The sequence below is a fragment of the Hydractinia symbiolongicarpus genome, chromosome 12, assembly GCF_029227915.1.
Source record: "Hydractinia symbiolongicarpus strain clone_291-10 chromosome 12, HSymV2.1, whole genome shotgun sequence".
Classification (NCBI taxonomy): Eukaryota; Metazoa; Cnidaria; class Hydrozoa; order Anthoathecata; family Hydractiniidae; genus Hydractinia; species Hydractinia symbiolongicarpus.
The window spans coordinates 6,700,066-6,722,994 of NC_079886.1; the positions used below are offsets into that span (position 1 = coordinate 6,700,066).

The following is a 22,929-nucleotide window of genomic DNA, read 5'->3' on the forward strand; positions in this document are numbered from 1 at the left end:
AGTAGTAGATGGTTACGGTTTTGTCATTTTAAGCATTTCTAATAAATTAAGAAATTGTACCCTACGTCGAATTTCCGCTAGCCTGTGTATAAGCAAATATTCATAACATTGAAGTTTTGCACCCCTTATGTCAAACCTTTATAAAACGAACGCTTACAATAATAACATTTTAAACGTCGGAACGTCAACCCTACATCAACGACTGATTACGTCAATTTGACCTTCAGCGTACACTTCAATGCGTGAGTGGGCAAGTTAAATATAGTTTTACCAGCGCGCTTTAAAATCTGATAATTTACAAGCCCCTGGGTCGGTGTGTGTAAAGAAATGCATTATTCATTTCTTTCTCAGTGCTGGTAAATCAAGCGGAAGAATTGTGCACCTATAGAACTTGCATAAGAGCTTTGGAATTCTAGTTGTGTGAGCTGTTACCTGTTTCTTTATCTTTGTGTCCATTATAGAAGGTTTTCAGATACACGACTGATGAGTTAAACACTGGAAGCATGAAAGCGGACACCTGTCGGCGATTTCGTATATGGATGATTCTAAGAGCGACGGGAAAAGAAGACGGCTTTATTTTGCCTGACTACATATGTCAAAACAGCCGCACTTTTGTCTGGCAGTATGAAAAGAACACAGCAAAAGATATTAAAAGTATATTGAGGAAGTCTTTGGATGTGAGTTAGATTTACGCCTGATTAGTTATGTTCGTTATTCGGTAACACGGAGCTATTCGCCGTTATTTCCATGGCAATTTCGTAAACAAGCAAAAATACCGTTGAGTGTGTCGTATATTTGAGTATAATACATTCACAGTTTTTGATAAATCAAAGAAATGTAAACCTCGCTTACTTCGCTTTTTTTGTGATAAAATTTAGGTATCCAAAAGTAATCGAGACATGCTTGTTGATGTATTTCAAAATGAAGTGTATAAGAATGCCGTGTTGCTGTATAGTAAACAAGTGAAGATGTAAGTGAAAATTATTTAATGTGTTTTGTTCGTAATCGTATCCTGCGTAAAATTGTGGAAATAGTGTCTGGAGGACAGTTTGTATATCAAATGTAGAAAAACTTTATATTTAGGCGCTCGTAATACGATTTAAATACTGGTTTCATTTACCATCAGTTGTATCTGATATTTGAATTATGATTTTTAGTTCATCGTGTGACCTTGATTTTTCGGCCACATTATGCAATCACCTGACACAAAGCTACTTCAAGCCGTCAGTCTCGGTCGTGAAAGATTTGGTTTACTTACCGCAAATGTCAACTAGTTACGATGTTTCATTGTTGACGAAGGTAAAATAAATAATTTTAAAAAGAATGTCTGATTACCATGGTTACGATGCCTTGATTGTGGTATCGGTATTACGAAATCCTAATCTGTGTACGAAGGACAAGAAATAGCGTACTGAACAAGTGATCGTATAATAGTCTGTTCCACATCCAATATTCTTTTCGATTCTTTCTTATTAAAATTTTCGGACCCAGATTTTTGACCCAAACAAAATCGAACGGTTTTTGACCTATTTTTGACGTTTTTATACTTGTGATTTCAGGCGTGATGAAAGGTTTTAAGATTTTTTTACTCAAGAATCAATCCGTTTACACATAGAATAAGGAACCAGCAACATAAAAACTCATTTATTTGCCGCGAAAACTTTGTGTCTTGTGCAGAAAGAGAGTGTCCTCTTAATGCCGAGACCTTTTTTATTTGAAAAAGTTTGACAACTCTTTTTTTGTTATATTTCTATGTTATCAAGGATTCTTGTGAGTAATATGGCGAAAAATGAATTTATTTTAATCTTTTTTTTGGTCTGTTTTCATATGAGGAAAATATTATGTCAGAATGTTAACTTTTGTATACAAATTCTATATGTTTTTTTATAGGAGATCGAAGAGAAAAGAGACATGCGCAATGAAAGGTATACCGTGTCCTACTGAATATTTTTTTGTTCTTCTCAATTTTGCTTTGTTTTTACATGTTTACTTTTAGAAGCAAAATCACTTTCGAAATGTTAGGAAAGTTTTATAATATCAACCGGCAGCCGAGCAAGTTATATAACATTGATGAGATCAAGAAGCTATACTCGCACGTGAGAAATATGAGTACAGAAAAAGATACAACTAGAATAGCACTACAGGGGAGATATTTTATTACGGAGCACCTACGTGGAGAGGCCAAAACGTACAGGAATATTTTGCAGAAATTTGCGCATGATGTTAGCCTTCTTGAGAACGTCATGCAAGGGCGTTTACCTTGGAATGCATATTTGATGTCATTTCATGAGAAAATATCAAGTAACTGTACACCTGATGCTTACAAGCCGAAATGTGCAAAAAAAACAACTTTAAGCAATTTCTTGGATACTCTTGGTACGAGACTGACTTACTTCAATTCATTGCTCGATGAATTCAATGTGATCGCTTTTGATTTGTCTCACTTTACCAACTCGCAAGGATTTCTTTCTGCCGTGAAGCTACAATACGCAAACGATTCTGATTTAACACCTGAGGAAATTGAATGGATTGGTGAGGTAAATATTTTACTACAGTACCTACTGCTAATTACGCATGCGCAAGTTGTAGTTTTTTATAACTACCGTGAATGCTTAAATAAATGACCGGGAAACTTATTATTCGGTGTTTATGAAAAGGCGTTTATTCAACCGGGCGTTCTTTCCAAATATATTATTTAAGGTTTATCATTTTTTAAATACGAAACGTTGCCTACTAAACCGTCATGTTTAACAAAACACGTGAGTAATACATGACTCACGCAACTTCTATTACAAGCTGAATATCAGTCACGCTCAAACTTGGTCTGAACTTTACATACAGTATAATGTTGTAAGGCTGGGCAAAGCTAGTGACGACAGTTTTCTCATTTCCTTTTGTGTCATAGAAATCACCTTTTTTATTAGAATTATTTCCCAGGATCCTCTTTAATTTCTATTAGTACTGCTATCAACGAGAGTCCTGCGAATGGGGTTTTAGTGTGTATTTAAGGTTCCCGTTTCTTAGCCACGAAAATCGTGTAAACACAGCAATAGCTCAACTAGACAAATGACAATTCGAAATACGATGTACTTTATTGCACGAAAATTTGACGACATGAGATTTTGCGGATTTTTTGTCAAAATTGCTTTTCACGGCATTTTAGTTTCGCGGTTTAGACAAATGTGTCCATTTCGCGGCATGAAAATCACAGAAAAAATTTTTCGAATGAAAGGTCCAAATGTCAACAATTTTCTTCGATTAAAGGTAAATCAACGACAGAGGCGTGAACTTCTTCGTTGCGAGGTGAACTCCATAACCATTACGCCACGCGCAACTCTTTTTGAAATAAACTCGATATCTTTTTAATTTCGTGCTTCGGAATAAACTGCGCAATTTAAGTACTGCGAAGTTGTGAATTTTTCTTATAATAAAGTAGGTGTCATTCCAAAGGGTCGTTGCCATTTTTTTTTAACTGCATTTCTTCCTTATTTTTAGCGTGTTGATTCTGTGCCTTCTAACGTGACGTCAATAATCAACGGCGTTTATCTACAAAACTTGACATTAATTAATACGCTAGCTACTGCTGCAACCACCAACGGACAAATAGCGCAACCATCCGCCATTATTCCATTCGTACAATACAAACCTCGTCAAACGTCCGACAACGTGGCAGTTTTAGATGTGTATCAGTCGTTGGGTGGGCAAGAAGAAAGTTTATTCTCAGTTATTCAGACATCAATCGAAATTATGGACGAATCTGCGTTTGATCAATTCTTGGTGGTACAACATAGCAGTGTGTAAAATATCTTAGGCGTACTAACTTTCGCGAATTTGAGCTAAATTTCTTACTTTTTAACCATCCGTAAAATTTTAAAAGCTCTTATTCGCGAAAAAAAGTACTTGTAAAATATACAATTTTTGCAATCCTTAAGCGCGAAAAATTAGTATCCATGAACGCAAGTTATGGCGAGCATTTAGGAATATGTTTTGCTTCTAAAAGTATTTAAGTTCAGTACATCGTTAAAGCATCCTAGTGCGGTATTCTCTTAACTTCTTCTGTCTCAGTATGACAAAGAATTTCATTGGCTTTTATGTAAGCACCTGGTGCAAATATATTTTCTTTGTACATACAATATTTTTTAATCAAATGTTAATGTATTTTTGCAATATAAGTTATTTCAGATGTTAATATATATTTTCGTTCACCATCTTTTTTGTCTAAAACCTCATCCCGCTTGCTCACCCGTCCTATATTTACCGCATTTCGTGTGTCCCGCCACTGGTTACCATTTTGCGTGACGGACATTATCTTTTATTACCCTTTTCAAGGTGAATTAGGGGGAGGGGGGTTCAAATAAAATACGTTATCAGTGTTTTATAATACCGGCCTTTCTCTAAAACTAGGTTACCAAAAGTAAGTCGAAATGAGAGAAGCAATAAGATTCTATGACAAACTACTCTGTTTCTCTTTTTTCAAATCTGCTGAAATTTCCGCCCACAGAACATTTAACAAGATATAATGGGGTGAATAAAATTTAAAATTAAAGATTTCTTCCAATGTATTTTTCTCGGTATAAACAATCAACAAATAGAAGCTACAATTTTTCAATTTTACGAACAACAAACGATAAATACAAGGCAACAAACGCAGCAGGTATTAACCTCAAAATGCATGTAAATATTTTCGCGAATCTAGAATGTAAATATTTTCGCGAATCTAGAATAAAAACAAAGTGCCTGATATTGAAGTATCATGCAAGCATTGTTAGGCAACACGAAATCGAATAGAAATTTCCATAAATACATTAGCACTGGTTTTTAAACTTAAATTTTTATTGATAAACGAGCTTGAAAATACGCAACAATATTTTACAGAACATGCAGAATAAAAACAGCTGTCACTTCATACGTCATGACATCCACGATACGTACACGATACGAACACAATGTAAATAGAGTACACTAGGTAAATACAATCTTCATTCTCAACTGCTTATGACACTAAAAGTATCTTAAAGAACTAAGTTGGTTTCCCGTCTAAAATTAAAATATAACACAGTCTACTTCCATTGAATGATATTTTTGAAGTTTTAAACACTCAACGTGGAACAGCTCAACTCAACGTGAGACACCTCAACTCAACGTGGAACAAGTCGAGACGGTTTTCAAAGCGAAAGTTTGTCAAACAGGTTACTTTCAAAAATCATCTGGTAAAATTTGAGTCGCTGAGGACGGTATGTGTGCGTAGTAGAAAAAACTAATTACAGAATATTACACTAAAAAAAACTCGTTGATTAAAATAAAAAGAAAAAATAACACTTTAATAAATATAGATTTTTTTGTCTGTAAATCGGTCAACAACGTGCAAGTTTTGTGCAACAGGTGAAGAATTAGTCTGTTTAACTGAGAACATAGCGAAACATTTCTTCACCAAAAAACACACAGCTACCAGTTTTAAAATTAAAAGAGCCAGATGTCTTCCTAAGTCACAGTTCACAATGCAGTTAAATCTTCGCCAATTCATGAAAATAAAATCAATTTTAAAAGGGTTAGGTACGAGGTTGGTGTATCATGCGATTATTATAAATTAATTAATCAATAAATAAATTCCCCGACCAAAAAAAAAGAAGTTGTTAAATATAAACGATAACATCAAAACTATATCCCAGTGAACAAAATTGTTACTGGACTCGAGGTTGTTCAAAATATAACGGTTAAAACATTTTGTAAAAGATAAAATATTATACAATTATATTTTTTACAGATAACAAAAATTTGTGCCATTTATAAAAACAAGAAAATAACTTTTTACCTAAGTTGATTCTGTAACAGTCAAAACTGGTGGTGACGAAGTGTCTTCACCGGAGACTGGTGACTGACTGTCACCACTGGAAAGGGACAGTTGCGTCGTACCATCATTGTCTTTTGTGGGCACGGTATCTATAGTTTCATCTGTAGGCTCAGGGACTGGAGAATTTCCATCACTTCCATCATTTAACGAGGGTGGAGAGTGAGTCTCTCCATCGTGGTTACTTAAAAGCTCAACAGAAGAGTTCAAGGAAGAATTTAACGACAAATCACCATTGAAAGTGGAGCCATTTAACGACGAGTTTAAGCTGCCGCCGTTAATTATTAGAGAATCATCAGCCAGGCCCTGCTCTTGTTGCTGCCGTAACTTCGCTTGTTTACGAGCAGCCGCCAACCGGTTACGAGCTTCTCTTTTCACCTTTTCGTTATCAATCGTATTATTATTTTTATTTTTCGGTCGAGGAGATTTATTTTGGGTCTTCCGTTTCGTTTTGGGCGTTAACGAATTTGGTGATGCAGCCTAAACCGAAAAAACAACTCAAGATTATTCAAACACACACACTAAAAAAACATTCATGCATGTTATGTACATATGTACACATACCGTTGGACCATCTAACGTGTCTTGTGATATCCAATTATTTGCTTTCAACTTTTCAATTTCGACAAACAATGACGAAACATCGTCAATCTAGACAAAAAGAATTATGTCACTTTGAAGCATTTACAACAAACATTTTAGAACGAGTTGAAACTTCATTTATAAAGCTGACTCTACGAGCTAGGCGAAATATAGTGAAGTGCCGATGAAAATATATAAAAAAATTAATAATATATAAAAAAATATATATATAAAAAAAGTTTAATTGCACTCACTTGTATAAACATCATATCCCAATAACCCAACAAATCCGTTGCTTTCGTTTCTTTCTTGTCAGGATCGTTTTCCTACAAGAACATAACACTGAACATAAGACAGCGGCGGTGGTGCGGTGGTGCGGTGGTACAGTGGTGCAGTAGTAGCGCGTATAACTTGCAACAAAAGGTTACAGGTTCGAGTCCTCGCTTCGGCGAATTTTAAAAGTAGTGTTGACAGCTGGTTTGGAATCACTGAGAGACTGCAAACTGGCTTGGGAGTCAGGCTACCATGTTAGAACAACGCTGCATGTATTATGTCATTAAATTTCAATAGAAGAGGATAGGGTATAAAACTAGGGCGTTAGAAGCTATGTTACCAGGTTTAATAAGCAAATTCTAGCAAACTGCCCGAATCCCTCCGAAACAGCAGTTTAGACATTTTGGCGGTCAAAAACAACAAAATTTTCGGTATTTTTTACTGCTTCTATTTTTCTTTTTTACTCTAATCGTATAATAAAGAGCGTACCCTGATACGTGTTCATTAGTTTTTTTCCCTCAAAAATATTTCTCCGTACTTATACTTTATTATTTGCCAGTCGCGAAAATTCGTTTTAGACAAGCTTGGCCGACTAACAAAAATTTATGTTCTAAAAATGTAAAAAATCGCGTATCTGATACTACTGGAGTACAGTACGTAAGCAGAGGAATGGGAACTACTTACAATATTATCGTGACAAAGGTCTTCAAACTGTTTAAATCGTTTCGACAACAGTAACTGAGCTTTGCCAACAGCGTTTCTTACTTTTCCATGCGCTAAAAATAAAAACATAAAAGCATCATTTGTAAGCACTTCGTCACGCCATGCGAACGGTGTACTTGTCACGAATAAAAAAAAACAATCCAAAAAATATGCACTCATGTGATGTCATATATAAAAAAAAAACAATTTGTCATGTCAGAAGACAACATTTAAACTAGTGTTGTTTATTTAGCTTGTCTGACAAATTTGCCTGAATTTACAGATATTTTGTGGACTGTTTAAAATACATAGAAAATACAACGCCTCCTTTTTTCAGTGTGAAAAAAAAATTCTCTTGTGCGAAAGTAAAAGAGTCAATTGCGCGACTCTGGGACACCTATAAAATTTCTTAGATATTCCTGGCCAGACAAAACAGTTTATTCTCCCTGACTTTGATAATTTTGCCAATGCCCTTAAACTTTTTTGATTGAGTGCAAATTTATAATTCTCCACGATTGTGAAAACGTGTATTTCAGTTTACTGAAGCTTAGCCTCTCATGGCCTTTAAATATATTTTGTAGCATTATAAAGATCCTTCTAAAAATCCTTTAGTCAATTAAATATATATGGAAATTATATAGGCATCAAAAAGGGTTTTGCAACAGAGAAATTTTCTGTTTTTTGTACATTCTGGTAAAGTTTAATTTTAAATCGTAGGGAAATGGGGAGGAGAGAGGAGAGACCACAACAAATGGAAGTTAATGAAGCTAGTTGTTTGGTCTTCTCAAAGACGTTGTAAAAAAATTCCTAATGACTCTAAATGATATAGTTGTAACCAATTAGAATGCATGCATGCACTAGAACATTCATAAATATTCTAATGAACATTGCAATACACACAACCTTTGAATCAATGGTGGGAAGGAATTCAACACAACTTGATATTCACAAAGATCATAAATTATAAATCAAAGGAAAATCAAAAACAAAAAAAGACATTCAATAGCATGTCAACAAAAATTTATTTGCAGTTGAAATTCTGTATATACAAAACTAAACATATTAAATTAAGAATTGTGTTTGTTATAACAAGTCACAATTGTGTATTAATAAAAATTTAATCCTTTCCTATTTCCAACACAAATGTTCCCTGCATAAATAATAAAGAAAAAAAGAACGACACAATTTTCGACGAATAATTTCTCACCTTCTTCAGGTAAATCCAACAACCTAGCATCTCGTTCAGCCGCATCTATCAATGCATTCAGTTTCTCTTTCTCCATTTCCAACCGCACCAAATAATACTTCCCATCTTTTTGATTTGTGCCATTTATAGGTGGCATGTTTTCTTTGACTTCTGCTTTATTCCGTATTTTAGCCAGTTCAGCCAATCTTAATTTAACAAGAGATTCTTCCATATCTTTAACGTACTTTTCGTATTTGCTGTTGCTAAAAATGAAAGTTTAAAAAAAGTTTGTTCACAAAAATAAAGCATTTCTGAAATTAAAAAAGATAAATAAAGGCTCACATTTCCAAACCATGTAATTGCTAACAAAACGTGAGTATCTAACTGAATCGCTTCCCGTTTTTCTTTAGTAAAAGAAAATGCAGTTTATAATGGATAATAACTCTAGTTCAATTTCATTGTTATGTTAAAGTAATGTAAATTCAATCAAGCTAATATCCTAATTAATCAAATTAAGAGTTTTTAAATTAAAAACATATCCTTCTCACTAGACCAAGCAGAAGAAATTGTTTACATAAAAAACTTTTGCATTTGAATAAGAAAAACAGTTATCCTATTTTGATCAACCAAAAATCAAATGCAAAATCCATGAATTGTCTTGCAAAAGGAGAATTGCTCATTAGAACCCGGAAAGCTTTTTAATCTCACTTTCCATTTGACAGAATGATATCATAAAAATTTGCAAAGTCAATAAAAAGCACAACAATGGTAAACAACACAATGTAAACACTTGTATACAATGTATTCACTTAGTTTACAATTTGAGATTCTAATTTTAAAAAAAATTAAAACTAGCTTTCTTTATCATAAAGTTTGTAAATTTTTTTAAAAATATTATTTTTATAATGACATTGTGACATTAATTTTAGTTGTTTTAAAAAAAAATTTAAAAAATTAAAAAAAAAAATCAAAAGGCCATTTTTGAATGTTCAGCAAAAAAAGAAATTTATAATTAAAAAAAAAAACCAAAAAACCTGACTTGTACAAATCTCCATGAGCAGACATTTTACTGCACAGGAAGGATTTCAAAATTCAGCATACTGTTAGAACAACACTGTTCAATCTTCATTTTTTTTGGAATAAGTTAAAAAAGTTTGAACACAATATCAACTCGTAATTGTTTCAAAATTCTTTTAGAATAAATTTTTGCAATTCATATTTTTGGTTAAAAAACTCAAAGTAATATTTTTAAACAAACATCATCTAAGAGGTCTATCAATAAAAAAAGTCACTTATATCTTTTTCCGTGTGGGTAACTTAAAAATCACTTGATACTACAATTAATCCGATTTCAGAAAGCTTGGTCAACCAACCTTTTTTGGAAAAGACAAATTGCAACGTTGTCAAAAAACCATAAACCCCAATATCTTTGTAACCATTTGTCACAAGTTACATACATGAACCCATATATATCATGTGTTTCAAGCTTTATTCAATAGGGGCAACCAATCTACACTGCTGACTTCAGCAAAATTTTAAACTCTCATATCTCTTTAACCGTTCGTTGAAAGCACATGATCCTATACGTTATTTTAATCAGAATTTTAAACTCTATCACTTAAAGAAATATTAAAAAAACTTAAATTATGCACTGCTGACTTCATTAAAATTTCTACAACTCTTTTTTGATTGTTTGTAGAATAAACATGAGCCTATACAATTTCAAGCTCTACGCAAAGACATGTGTACTTACAAGTTATCAGGCCTATAAATAAGAGGAGAGAAAAGGCGTGCCCAATTCTGAAAAATTCTGAAAAAAATGGGATAATAGCCAACCATTAGCTGCTCCCACAGTTTCACAAAAAGTTTGGCTAGCTGAGCAATTTTGATTTCCGAACTTGGTACTCTGAATTTGTTTTTCTAATAATTTGTTTAGATAGAACTTGGAACATATTTTAAGTTTCAAAATTAAAAAATAATTTTAAATAGAATAATACCAACAACAATTTCCCTGTTCCCCTTGTTTCACCTGTGTGTCATCAGCGTTTACTACCGCACAAAGGATGGATCGCATGGCTAGGTATCAGCTGTAATAGGCAGCTACCAACTAGACAGTTTAACTAATAACTCAACTTGCAACTTTTTGATATGTAAGAGTATTAAAGAGTTTATAAGAATTTACAAAACATTTTTTTTCATGAAGGTAAAAAAGCAGGACCATGTAGGGTAAAATGAGTATACATTAACAGATTATTTTTGGTGGTGCAAGTTAAACGTTGGACTTCACGTTTTATTCTGTCTTTTGTCTTTTGTTTTTCGATGATACTGTTTACCCCTTGATTCGTCTTAAAAACTTCATCTTTGAGTCTTTCAAGGGTGGTATTAGAAAGAATACCTGTCTTTCTTCCCTGCTTTCGCCATTGCCCTATTTTGATGAGTTTAGTTAACAAGACTAAAGTGGTATTCGATTTTTTGTTTTTCTATGTTATTTGTTTCAGTCACAGTTTATATTATATGATGTTTTGTTATATATATGTATGTCTTTATAGGTTTCTTTATCAGGACACGGAATTACAGCAGTAATTTATTACTAAAGTGTAAATATATTTATGATAAATAAATAAATTACTCGTGAAGCTTGTTTGAATTATTGGCATAAGTTCATTGCAGAAAAAGCTCTGGCGATTAACTCAAGTATTACTCAGTCCACAAGAAGTCAGTCAGCTGCCTCACGCTAAGTTCTAAAAAATCCTCATACGTTGTAAGAGGCATAATTTAATTGTAAAAATATGTTTAAAGTTGATTAAATATTCACTTCAGCATTAAAATAATAATAAAACACACTGTCCCTACGTCCTACATGTGTATTTAATTGCTATTTCTAATTCATTAATAGATCAAAGCAATACGCTTAAATAAATGTTGCCTGGTGTTATCCCCTGTTACTTAAATAAAACATTACGAAGACCTAAACACGCTAAGTTCTTTTCTTTTTGTGTGTTTTAAGAGTTTTCTACTACAACAGTATATAGGGTTCAAAGTTTAACTTGCACCACCGGGCTTCGATATCCATAATGGCGCATAATCTCTGAAATAGTCTATTAGGAGAGATAAAACATCTAGTTTATCTATTTGCAGGATGCAAGGTTAAACAGTTTTTCCTAGCTTGCCTCTTGCACTATCTTATAATAGTCAGAAAATATGACTAGCTACATATAGCTATAGATTGCATTATCAAGCTAACAACTAACCACTGTAGTTTAACAAAGACAGTTGCCAGACTAATTTTTTTTGGAAATTACTATCTACCTCACTATAGCTAGCAAATCCAAGATAAACTTATTTGTCATTGCCTGTGTTAATTTCAGTTTTTACTATTTTTATAACTAGCTAGCTTCCTCAAACAGGGTTGAACCTAATCTAGTTAGTGTTAAGGCTACACCTACAGGCTACAAAATTTCCCTAATTGACTTGATGAAATGCTTTAGAACTATCTTATTTATTTTGACATCTTACCGCCATTGATGCACATTCAGCTGTAAATAAATTTAAAAAACCAACTGCATTTTTATACAATGAGGCGTCTGGACATGGCAAGGTTGGCAAGATAGTGAACCTAAGTTCAGCAATTATATACTAGTTATAAAAGTACAACTTAAGGATGACACTATAAACAAAATTATGGTAATTATTTTACATCATCTTCTAATTATTTTTCTTTACTACTTTAACGCCTCCTTCTTTCCACATCTGCAGCGCCATCATGTAAAATATTCATCAAAATAACATGGCCGGCATGACGTAATGCATACAATAAACAAAACAAAGAAAACTTCCATATCGCGAATGTTTTATTTACTTTTATTGCATTGGACGCAAACAATAAACAAATAAAAAAATAAACATTGAAATAAACGTTATTTTTCGCACCTCTTATGGTTGTAGTTTAAATAAATAAATAAAAACAGTGCCACTTCTAAAACTTGTACAATAGTTTATAACACAACGATTCTAACTTTTGAACCGAGATGTCATCCTTTAAAAGGAGGATTAACCTTAAAAATACATCCTAAATAAACACCTCACGTATAATAAATATAAACTTACCAGAAGCCATCTTTGCTAGGTCGTTTAACTCTGAGCGTTTTTTTTATAGTGTACTGACTTGTTGAAACAAAATGAACTCAATAAGTATAGAGAAGGATATGAATGTCGGTGTTATAAATTTTTAACTATTTCTCGAAAAAAAATTCTCAATCTCCGCAAAAAAAGCAATAAACAGCGCTCTGCGTTTGTTATATATACATATGTAATTCTTTTAATGTGCTTTTGCTTTTAATCAGATAGATATCCTGCATCGAGTTCACCGATTTTGACAATTATCTAAACTTGCAAATGTTTTCATTAACCAGCAAGCTGTTTGCTTTTTAAGATTCAAACATTACAAAATTTTTGTTATCCTTTTAAAGCAATCTTACCTTCTCTGTGACAACTCCTTGGGAACTTATTTCAACTTCGTTAACAACTTTAATATTATTGTTCTTTCATTAAATTATAATCATAATTAATTACCAAAAGTTTCGTTGCACGTAACGACTTCCAATTAAAATGAAATCCTCTAAGACTTTTTTCATTACAGAAAAAAATTATTTTACAAAAAAGTTATGCTTCACAGAATATTTTTTAGCTGCATTAACTACCCAAAATTGTTTATTTGATGTAAATATTTGATTTTTTAACAACTGATTGAAAGCTGTGTACGAGGTTGTTATGATTTGTACGAAGAATCATGGCAATAAAGGGAGTTTCTCAACAAAGTCATTGATTAAAATTTTTTAAATTTTATAACACATATATGCCCATTACAAATGATAATTACTCTTAGTTAACATATCAAGATAAAAAGTATGTATAAAAAGGTTTGGAAACGAAGGTGCACTTACTCATCCGGATTCCAGCATAAACAAGCCATATAGGATACGGAAGCTCTAGCCTTCAAAAAACAACACAGAGAAACAGATATAAAAGCTGTTAATATGCACGTAAATTTAAATTATACGGTTTTTATCATCCCAAGCTCGCCCCAGGTTTCCTAGATCTGTGTTTAAGCCTAAAACGAGGTTGTACATAAGCTCCATATAATTTCTACAATCTCGCAACCATTATACCAAGCTTGTTTTTATATATCAATCCAAAAAGATTTAGACACTAAATTTATTGTTTATTGTAGTTTTATCTCAATCTAAACAAAAGTTTAACGAGACTTTTGGATCGCAGAAGAAACCCAATATCACAGAGCGAAAAAAAGACTGAAAACGAGGTCTTTCATGGGTGTGTATAATTTTGATGTTATAAATATGTCTGATAATTTCCAACGTCGATGTAGGTCAAATAGATGCGAAACACACATTCACAACCTCGTCACCAGGGTCTAGTTGCCCAAAATGCCCTGGGAACGAGGTAGACACATTCAAACCTGCCTCGTTTACATGACTTGATGTACATTTTTATAATTTTTTTGGTTTAATAATATCACACATGCGCAGATAAAAAACAACTTGGTAACAGGCAGCACAAAATACTTTTAGGAACTAGTTAGTGAGTTACAAGCAACCCCGTTTCCACGTTACATACGCTTGTGATATATTCACAGAACGGCTCTGTAGTACAGACGCCTGGGGTGAGTTTAGGTTACAACCATAACTAATAGCTTTTTTGGTTACGCAAATTCAACTCGACGTGACAATCTCGTCCCAGGAGCTTCTTTTTCGCTTTCTGATATGCGCGCTGGCGTATGTAACGAAAAAAAGCTCTGGAAATGAAATTGAAACATATTAGAGTTTACATCCCAGGAAAATTTAGAGAATAAATAGAGTTATTTTAAAAAAATTATAATAAAAACATAGCATAAAACAAACACAAAAGTGGGCGTAACATTGTTCTGTAAAATAACCTTTAAAACGTAAACAAACCGCTGTGAGAAGGAGTCCAAACTTTTCAGTAAAAATGATAGTAATTTAACTGTCCAATAAGAGTACTTACAAGCTTAAACTGTCTTAGAATTTGAGAGTTTTGTAAATCTCAAACCGAAGTATCTCGTTCAACTTCGTCTAGTAGTGTCAATAAATATTTCATTATATTATTATTTTCTTTTTTAACACCACAGAATTTGAGTAAACCAAGCTTTTGTAAACATCTGCTCCTTATATACATTACTTTAAACTATAGAAAAAAAAATCCAAAGACTTGAAAACTCTCCATACCTGAGGTTTTTCTTTGTAGTGCTGTGCTTGTTGCAGAGAATTCTATTGTTGAAATCAGTGGGGAAGCTTCACAGAAGACAGGCGAATCTTCTCTATAGTGAAACAGGAAAAAAAAAGATAATTCTGATGAGATGTAATTAAGGTCTTATGAACTTCTTACCCGGCTTACGATCTCGCAACTTTTACTAAGACAAACAAAGAGGCATGGGAACGAGTTTTTCACAACGCACTATTTTGTCAAATATGGTCTCAAACATTGTGATCATTCTTCGAATTCCCGTCATTATTTAAGTCTTGTTTAAATTCCTTTATATCTTTAATAGCCCCTTTTTCGTCAGTTTTTTAGGAGTACTAATTATACCTAACTGTATAATTTACACATTCAAATTAAAATAAGATCAAGAAAAGAGAAAAGAGGTGATAATTCTAACATAAATACTTGCAGATAATCAGGAGTCAGTTGTCTTCATATGTTATATAACAGATAAGATCTTTACCTCTTTGTTGGGTATAAAACCTGGTAGCGAGAAATTCCACCCCTCACACCCACCCCTTACCCACACTTTCTGTATTTGTTTTCAAAATTCAATACCGGATGATTTTGGAGTGTATTTCATCTCCCTTAATTCTTAATAACGTTTGTTGCATGTCTGACACATTAGGAATAAATAATGTTTACACTAAAACCCCAGACAGATCGCAACTACAAGCAATTGAAACAAACTTCGCAACCTCGTCCCCGGGGGCTGTTGCATTTTTGACATCGAGATGTTTGGCCTTTAAGTAGGCGCTTCACAGCGAACTTTTGAATGGAGATCTTAGGCTATTTGATTAGAACATCTTAAAGAATTTTATTTTTGCTGACGTCAGTATGTCCAATATTCTACAACACATCGAACATGTCAAAGTAATGCGGACATTGTGGAAGGTTACTTAGCGTAAACCCCTGCGAATTCTGACTTCTTCCCATTGCTTCAACCCAAGGGTCAAAATCGAAGTTCTCTCATAGCTTCACATGTAATGCATATTAATTTACTAAAAGTGCAAGTGTTTTCAAGTGCGACATTACCATTTTTAACTAAGGCTGAAGGACGTAAATTACGGTCTGAGGCGAGTTTGGTTATTCTTACTATACAGCAGTCTATTTGACTAAAAAGCTGATCACAAAATACTTAGTGTGAACTATGATGAATGGATGCCTTGTCAGTGGGTACTTCAGCCAGTGGAAACTTATTAATGCTAACAAACAACCTTGTTCCCAGGACATTTTGCTTGGTTGATAAAGTTGGTAGCGACAAAAAGGTTGTTAGCCACTCCGTAATAACGGCTCAGTTATTTTCTTATTGGGAAGATTAAACCAATACCATGAAACTCATATATTTTTAAATTCACCCTTGTTTTGAGATGATGGACGGCGATAATGACGAATTGAAGTAACATTAATTTAGCTACCATCATTAATTAGAGAAATTTACATTGTGATTCTTACGTCCAATTTAAACAAGATGCTCTTTGGGCCAATTAGGTGACCTTAGCATTTATTTTTTTAAAAAGCACTACTAGACAGGGCAAGCTTTGTACAGTTTTTTCGTGTTGCAGCTTTATGTTTCAGATAATTGTGTTCTACCACTAGGCGAGACAAATATCTTGTTGCCTCGTTTAACTATAAAATAATTATAGCTGCTCAAAGAAAAGTCATGAAGCTGAATAAATATATGTGATTTGAACTTAAACAAATGAATAGTGGTTAAATCACATGCAGTGAAAAAAACAAGATACGTAAACTTTTCATTATATATAAAAAATTAAAACTATGGAACATTTTGAAATCACTTTGCTGGTTATCTGTGTTGCTATAGCATGCACGACAGCTTCCGACATTTTAATTTTTGGAGGAAATGGATTTTTAGGTAGCCACCTGGTAATTAATCTTTTAAAGAAAGAACACAATATCACCTTGGTAAACCGTGGAAACGATTATTTTAACTCACGGTCAAGTCTAGAGCCATTTGTACAACGCATTATCGCATGTGACAGGAAAACGTATTTACGTGAAACATGCAAAGAGTTGCTGGGGAATCTAAAATACGATTACGTCATTGATTTTAGTTCTTATGGAGATAAAGAAATTGAACAAGTAATTGATATTTTACAGAACAGAATTGGATTGTATATTTTGATTAGCACCGATACTGTTTACGAGGTGCGCGAAAAAAAGCACGAAGGTAGGACAGTTGAAGAAGATGCAGAAAATAAATTTGAAGCGAAGAAAATAGAAGATAAAATTAACGAAGAAAACAAATATGGCGCAAGTAAAATTGCTTGTGAAGAGCGGCTAAAAGAACAAAGGAAAAGATTTGGTTTTCCATATGTTATACTGCGACTTGCAGACGCTATAGGTTCAATTTTTTAAAATTTTAGAAGTCTGGTAAAAGTTTTTTTTTCAGCTATAACCATGCTATCAACACAAAAGTTGAATAACTTCCTTTTTTCTCAATGTTAACAACAAGAAAAATACACGTTTTTAATATATAAGAGACGTACTTTTTAAGTTTAGCCTTGATGTTTCTTAACTTCCAGACCTCTTTAGTAATCTCGAAAAAAGAGGGAGACTTGTTTGCAAGATAAAACTTGACATGGATAATTACTACATAATATTTGTTCTGTATTTTAGGTGAACGTGATAACACGTTGAGATGGTGGACTTATCAACTGTTCCTGAAAATACACAAAGCTTTAAAAATAAAAATACCGCTACCAAAACCTATTATGGAGAGAAATTTCAGCATGGTATATGCAAAAGATGTTTCAGTTGCCATAGAAACAATTATAACAAACCCTGGTTTATTTCACGATCAAATAATTAATTTAGCGTTTAAGGAAGACGTAACATTACGTAGTTTGTTTACAGAAATAGGTGCCTGTTTAAACATAACAAATATGGAGTTTGATTATGACGAAAATACAGCATGGTTTAGGTACCCATCAGTAGAAAAGGGACCAATAGATATTACGAAAGCTGAATTAATATTTGATTGGAAACCAACAAAGTTTATTGACGCCGCACAGCAGACGTGTGCATTTTTTGAAAACGCAATGGTCGAACCTGCGTACGCAAAAGAACGAGAAGTGATGTTGGCTGAGTTTATAGAAGAAGCGCTACCAGATGATTTCACAGACGATCAGTTATTTTCAAACAGTCTAATAGATGCCTACGGTCCTTTAGTTTTTAAAAATATCGATCTCGGATTTGATGTTGATTTGGATGAAAAAAGAATTGGTCAAGTTCCGAAGGAAGAACTATAACACAACATTATACTTTTATCGTATTATCACGTTCGTCAAAAACACAGACCAATGCCTCCTTTCCACTTCATTTTTATTACGTACCATAGCAATAAAACTTTTTAGGAATTTTTAAAGATAAAAATACACGATAACTTATCAGGTTAAATTGGTCGAAAAATAGCAAGCACTATAGTCCGCGTCACCCAAAGAATGTTAAGGCAAGAAAAATGTTCAAAATGTTTGACACAACCTCATTCCCAAAGCCTGTTGTCTCTTCTTTTATATCGGGACTTTTGTTGAAAATTTTCAACGAGATGACGCTATCTTCATAAAAATATTAAAGAGATTTGAGGAGATTTTTCATATTTTTTTTAGAAAATTGAGATTATTTAAGGAGGTTTTAAAAGTAACGCCAAAAGTAAAAAAAAAAATATTTCTGTACCCATATTGAATTTCTATGCATCTTAAAAATAAATACACGTGACAAACCATACAGTTTTGTAAAAGGAAAATTGGGGAGATTTGAGCAAGTTCTTCAAAAATCTACTTTTTGGAGGAGATCAGTTGAGTTATGAAAAGATTTTTCAAAATTGACGAGAATGGAGGTGTGACAACTCTGTTTGGGTTCGCGCGACAGAAAACAACAATAAAAAGTTTGTTGTAAATATTTTAATTGAAAGTAGTTAGCAACGAAAACAAAACAAAAACAATCGATTTTACAAGTTCTTGTGCTTATGATTCAAAAACATTTTTCGTTATACCGATAAAATATTGCTTTACATCGTTAATTCTCTTATAAATTCTTTTTCTGAATTTTAAGTGTAAACTTTCGCCAAGAGTATTGATTGGCGAAAGTTTACGAACGTAAAAGTTCGCCCCCTTTAATTCGCAAAAGGTAATGTTCCCGCAAAAAAATATCAAAAATATTTCTCCTTTTATTATTCCAATCAACCTCTGTTTTAAGTTCATGCTTTATAATAAAAAATACATTTTGATGTTTAATGCGTAAAAATTTTTAGACGCGATAATTATGCTCACAAAATTTTCCAACTTTATCAATTCTTTATGTTTGCAAAATATTTTATTGACTAATTCGTGAAAGTTTATATTTGCTAGATGCTAGCGAAACTTAGCCTTACTAAATTTTGGCCGCGTCAAAAAGTAATCGGTATATACTATAGTCTATATAAAATATTCTTACGAAATTACATCGCATGTTTTCAATATAGTCTCTATGCTATCAACAATATCTGTCCACTCCTTTGGTGCTTCAGAACTCGAACGAACATTATTGCAAATTTCACTTATATCCTTTTTACTGTCAACAAACTGTTTCAAAATCTCTTTAAATTTTTTACTAGTAAAATTGTACGTAAGATCTTTAAAGAAATCCAAATAGACTGGTATATACACGTCTTCCTTTAAAAAATCCAGGCTAGTTTTGCGCAAAAGTTCTTTTATCAAAACCTCCACTACAAGTGTATTATCCTCAATAAGATCCAACGTCTTCTCTGGAAGAACCGAAAGGACAGAATTGAGCACGGAATATATGGAAGAATAATACTGAGTCTGATTATCAATCACATACCAACCTTTTCGATGGTCATACATGCTCTGACAAAGAAATTCTGCTATAGATATATCCTCTGTTAATTCAATAACGCCTTTATTTGAAGTTGATACGAGTTGGAAAACATGAACTAAGTTGGATATTGTGTCGCCTTTGCGCTCGCTGAACAAGACGCCGTATGATTCCTTTAAAACGTTTAAAAAGTCTCTATCGCAATACGTTTCTATGATATCCTCATTAGCATCAAATACAATGTCAATTATCGTTACAGCATGATCTACTAATACTCCCTCTAAGGAATTCCTTAAAATGTATTTCAACGCTTCAAAGTGCTCTGTGATGTCTTCTAACCACAGAGATGTACAGTCTTGGTTGGACAGGCACGTAATCAAGCAGCGAGTAAGTTCCACCAAACTTAATGCATCTTTGATGCTAAAGTAATTCAGAAATGCCTTTCTTAGCACCTCGTTTGAGCTAAAACTAACACAGATTTTGTCAATGCATGTCATATTACCTAGTATACCGAATGTGATTTCCATCAAACGCGGTGACGAAGTCTTTTCCAGAACACGAAATATAATATCCATTCCATCGTTATCATATAGAAATCGTGCAACGTCAGCATTAGCGGTCATATCCCACAATTCACAAATATCATGCTCAAAAGGATCAGACAAAACTTCACATGATGCATCGTTACTGTCATCTTTTTCACTGTCATTCTCTTCCACCTTGTATATGTCAGCCTCTAATTTGTAAAGTTTGACAAGCATTGAAAGGACAAACCTTTTGCTAAACAAAGTTTCACCAATGTAATCTGCCTCTATCACTTCTTTTTCCTCCTTGGTCAAAGGAGGTGGTGAAGGATTTCTCATCTTTTTAATCTTTTTTATTGTATAGTACCAGCACCTATAAGGAAATCATCTATAAATAAGTCACCCAAAAAGTAAACAAAACTAAAGAAAAATTATAAAAGTTAGTTAACACAAAAAGACACATACATATATTTTTCATATATTTTTTTCCTATTTAGAGCATGCTAGCCTTGTCCTCGGGCCTTTTGGTTCTGAACTGCTTAACCCTTCATGATATGAGTATGGTACATTAATGCCCAAAGGAACTCTCGTAATTCAGTATTTTTAGTGCCAACAAATAACTGGTGTCACAATTTTAGCACTTATTTGAACTAGCCGTTAGCCTGTGGAAAAATCCATGGGTTAGCCCGTCCTTTTTATAACACATTGCGTGCGTCTCGTTACTTGCTTGCTTGTTACTTGCGCAGCTAAGCTACCATTTTGCGTGACGGACAGACGTATACGGGTACTATAATATAGATATTATGGCAGTTTCTATATCAAGTTAGTAAAATTTAGTTGATTAATTATTGAATTAAAAAAACACAAAAAAATGTTTTAACTACTCCTAACTTAAAACATTTTCATTACCAGAGAAAAGTATTACATATTTTTAAAATAAAAACTATAAAGTAATACGCAAAAAAAAGATATTAAAGTTCATCTCTGGAAAAGTAGCATTAAATATATTTTAGTGATTTCTGCAATGATTTCATTTATCCACAAGCAGTAACAGACTGTTTTTAATGAAGTATTTGAAGGGAAAAAATGATTTTTTGCAAAGAGTTTGTTTGTGCTTAGACACCATAGAAAAATGGAAAACAACGAAGAAAGCAACAACGCTTTCTTAGTGAGTATATATATGTAAGTTTAAATTTCTTGTAATAATAAATCAAAATGCGCCGTTATTTTTGCTGATGATACAAATGCAGTCAGTGATTTACCAAAAACAAAGAATCAACTGCAAGTGGTCTAATAAACAACCTGTTGTTATTGTTCATTTTCATATCTAACAACAACATGTTTAGCTGCGTGATAAAAATGGACCCGGATGGGTCATAAACTGAGCTAAAAGCTACTGGAAATGAATATATAAAACATCTCGAGATGTTACTAGTTGACATAAGAAAGTTCAATTACCCCTATTGCAAGTAAAATAATTGGTGGGCGGTTTAAGGCAAAGTGACCGAGAATGGTCAATTTTGGCTAAATTGTTGTTTTCTTTGTTTACCCAGGGTCTATACGTATGATACATATGATAAATGATTAGATTGGCGCACAAACATAACTGTACCTATCAGGAGAGATAGATAGATGTGCATATTTTACATGGCTAGCCTCACAAAAAAATTCTTAAAAATTCTTAAATTCTTCGACCTAGTTAAAGTCCTTAACATTCAATTTATCCACAAATTCCTAAACTCTAACCTCCCATCTGACACACTTACCTCACTCAAATTTGATCGAATCTCACACTCTCATGAAACTAGATGTAACACAATTGGTTTGCTTATTGAACCAACAGTTAACACATCGACGTTTGGATCTTTTTCATTCTCTAGAATCTCCACATTACAGTGGAACAATCTGCAAAGAAATTATCCTGATACTAACCTCACAAACTGTAAATTAAGCACAATCAAATCCCTAGCTACAAGTTTCTACATGAGTCAATACATAAACTAGCTTTCCTCTTCATTATTTTGTCACATTACTTTTTTCTATTTGACTATATGGTATATACTGAATTTTCATTTATACTAATTATAAACAATAATGCTTTTTCATTTTAATCTTTGTAAACTTACAGTATTTACTGACATATGAAAATATTTCACATTTTTCTTGGTGGCTTTCTCCTTTGTTTAGCCTTTGCTATCGGGAAAGTCTCCATCCTAATTGCTAATTTATTCTTTTAGTAATGTAAATTGTCATTTCTTAGGTAAATAAATGTTTACTTACTTACTTACTTACTCACAAATATCGAGGGATATACCCTGTCTATTATTTCTAGGAGGGGGCATGGCTTAGATGGAGAGTCCTATTTAGTACTCATTTTGAGCTACGCAGACCCATTTAGGGCCCGCGCTCTACTAGACAACTCCCGGCAACATCCAACACACCATACAGTGCGCCATCTCCCCAATTTCCTTCACATGGCTTGGGTTAACCCGGAGCTATGGTAACATTCACTCGCCCATGTTGAATCGCTGTCAAGAGGAATCGAACCCCTGTTTCCAACACAGAGTACGAGAGCTAGAACTACTAACTTACAGCAACAACAACACATCAAGGTCCTAGCTAACTTTAGTCACTGACTGCCACTTCTGGATGCTTGAACTTTAAATTTTGTGTGGTATTGG

At 33.3% G+C, this 22,929-nt stretch overlaps 4 protein-coding genes across 8 annotated transcripts in view; 2 read left to right on the top strand and 2 right to left on the bottom strand.

Moving 5' to 3' along the window:
* LOC130622282 (dynein axonemal heavy chain 1-like) overlaps nt 1-4,210 on the top strand; it is a 55,150-nt gene extending 50,940 nt beyond the window's left edge. For all 5 annotated transcript variants that reach the window (XM_057437722.1, XM_057437725.1, XM_057437726.1 and 2 more), the window contains 6 exons: nt 462-677; nt 879-970; nt 1,158-1,299; nt 1,891-1,925; nt 1,997-2,537; nt 3,496-4,210. In XM_057437722.1, the coding sequence (XP_057293705.1) occupies nt 462-677; nt 879-970; nt 1,158-1,299; nt 1,891-1,925; nt 1,997-2,537; nt 3,496-3,801 (1,332 nt within the window). In that variant the 3' untranslated portion in view covers nt 3,802-4,210. The remainder of the gene's footprint in view (nt 1-461; nt 678-878; nt 971-1,157; nt 1,300-1,890; nt 1,926-1,996; nt 2,538-3,495) is intronic.
* Nucleotides 4,211-4,541: 331 nt separating this feature from the next.
* LOC130621197 (disks large-associated protein 5-like) lies at nt 4,542-15,824 on the bottom strand. Its single transcript, XM_057436513.1, has 9 exons — nt 15,742-15,824; nt 15,015-15,039; nt 14,855-14,896; nt 13,535-13,584; nt 8,613-8,854; nt 7,388-7,479; nt 6,685-6,756; nt 6,413-6,499; nt 4,542-6,328 (listed from the first exon to the last, which is right to left on the bottom strand). The coding sequence occupies exons 1-9, from the start codon at nt 15,822-15,824 to the stop codon at nt 5,813-5,815; spliced, it is 1,209 nt and encodes a 402-aa protein (XP_057292496.1). The 3' UTR covers nt 4,542-5,812.
* Nucleotides 15,825-15,906: 82 nt separating this feature from the next.
* Nucleotides 15,907-19,366, top strand: LOC130622273 (dTDP-D-glucose 4,6-dehydratase-like). Its single transcript, XM_057437714.1, has 2 exons — nt 15,907-17,253; nt 17,529-19,366. Exons 1-2 carry the CDS (start codon nt 16,668-16,670, stop codon nt 18,158-18,160), a joined length of 1,218 nt encoding a protein of 405 aa, XP_057293697.1. The 5' UTR covers nt 15,907-16,667; the 3' UTR covers nt 18,161-19,366.
* LOC130622272 (protein saal1-like) lies at nt 18,797-20,650 on the bottom strand. The gene has a single exon (XM_057437713.1). It carries the CDS (start codon nt 20,585-20,587, stop codon nt 19,340-19,342), a length of 1,248 nt encoding a protein of 415 aa, XP_057293696.1. The 5' UTR covers nt 20,588-20,650; the 3' UTR covers nt 18,797-19,339.
* Nucleotides 20,651-22,929: the final 2,279 nt, after the last annotated feature.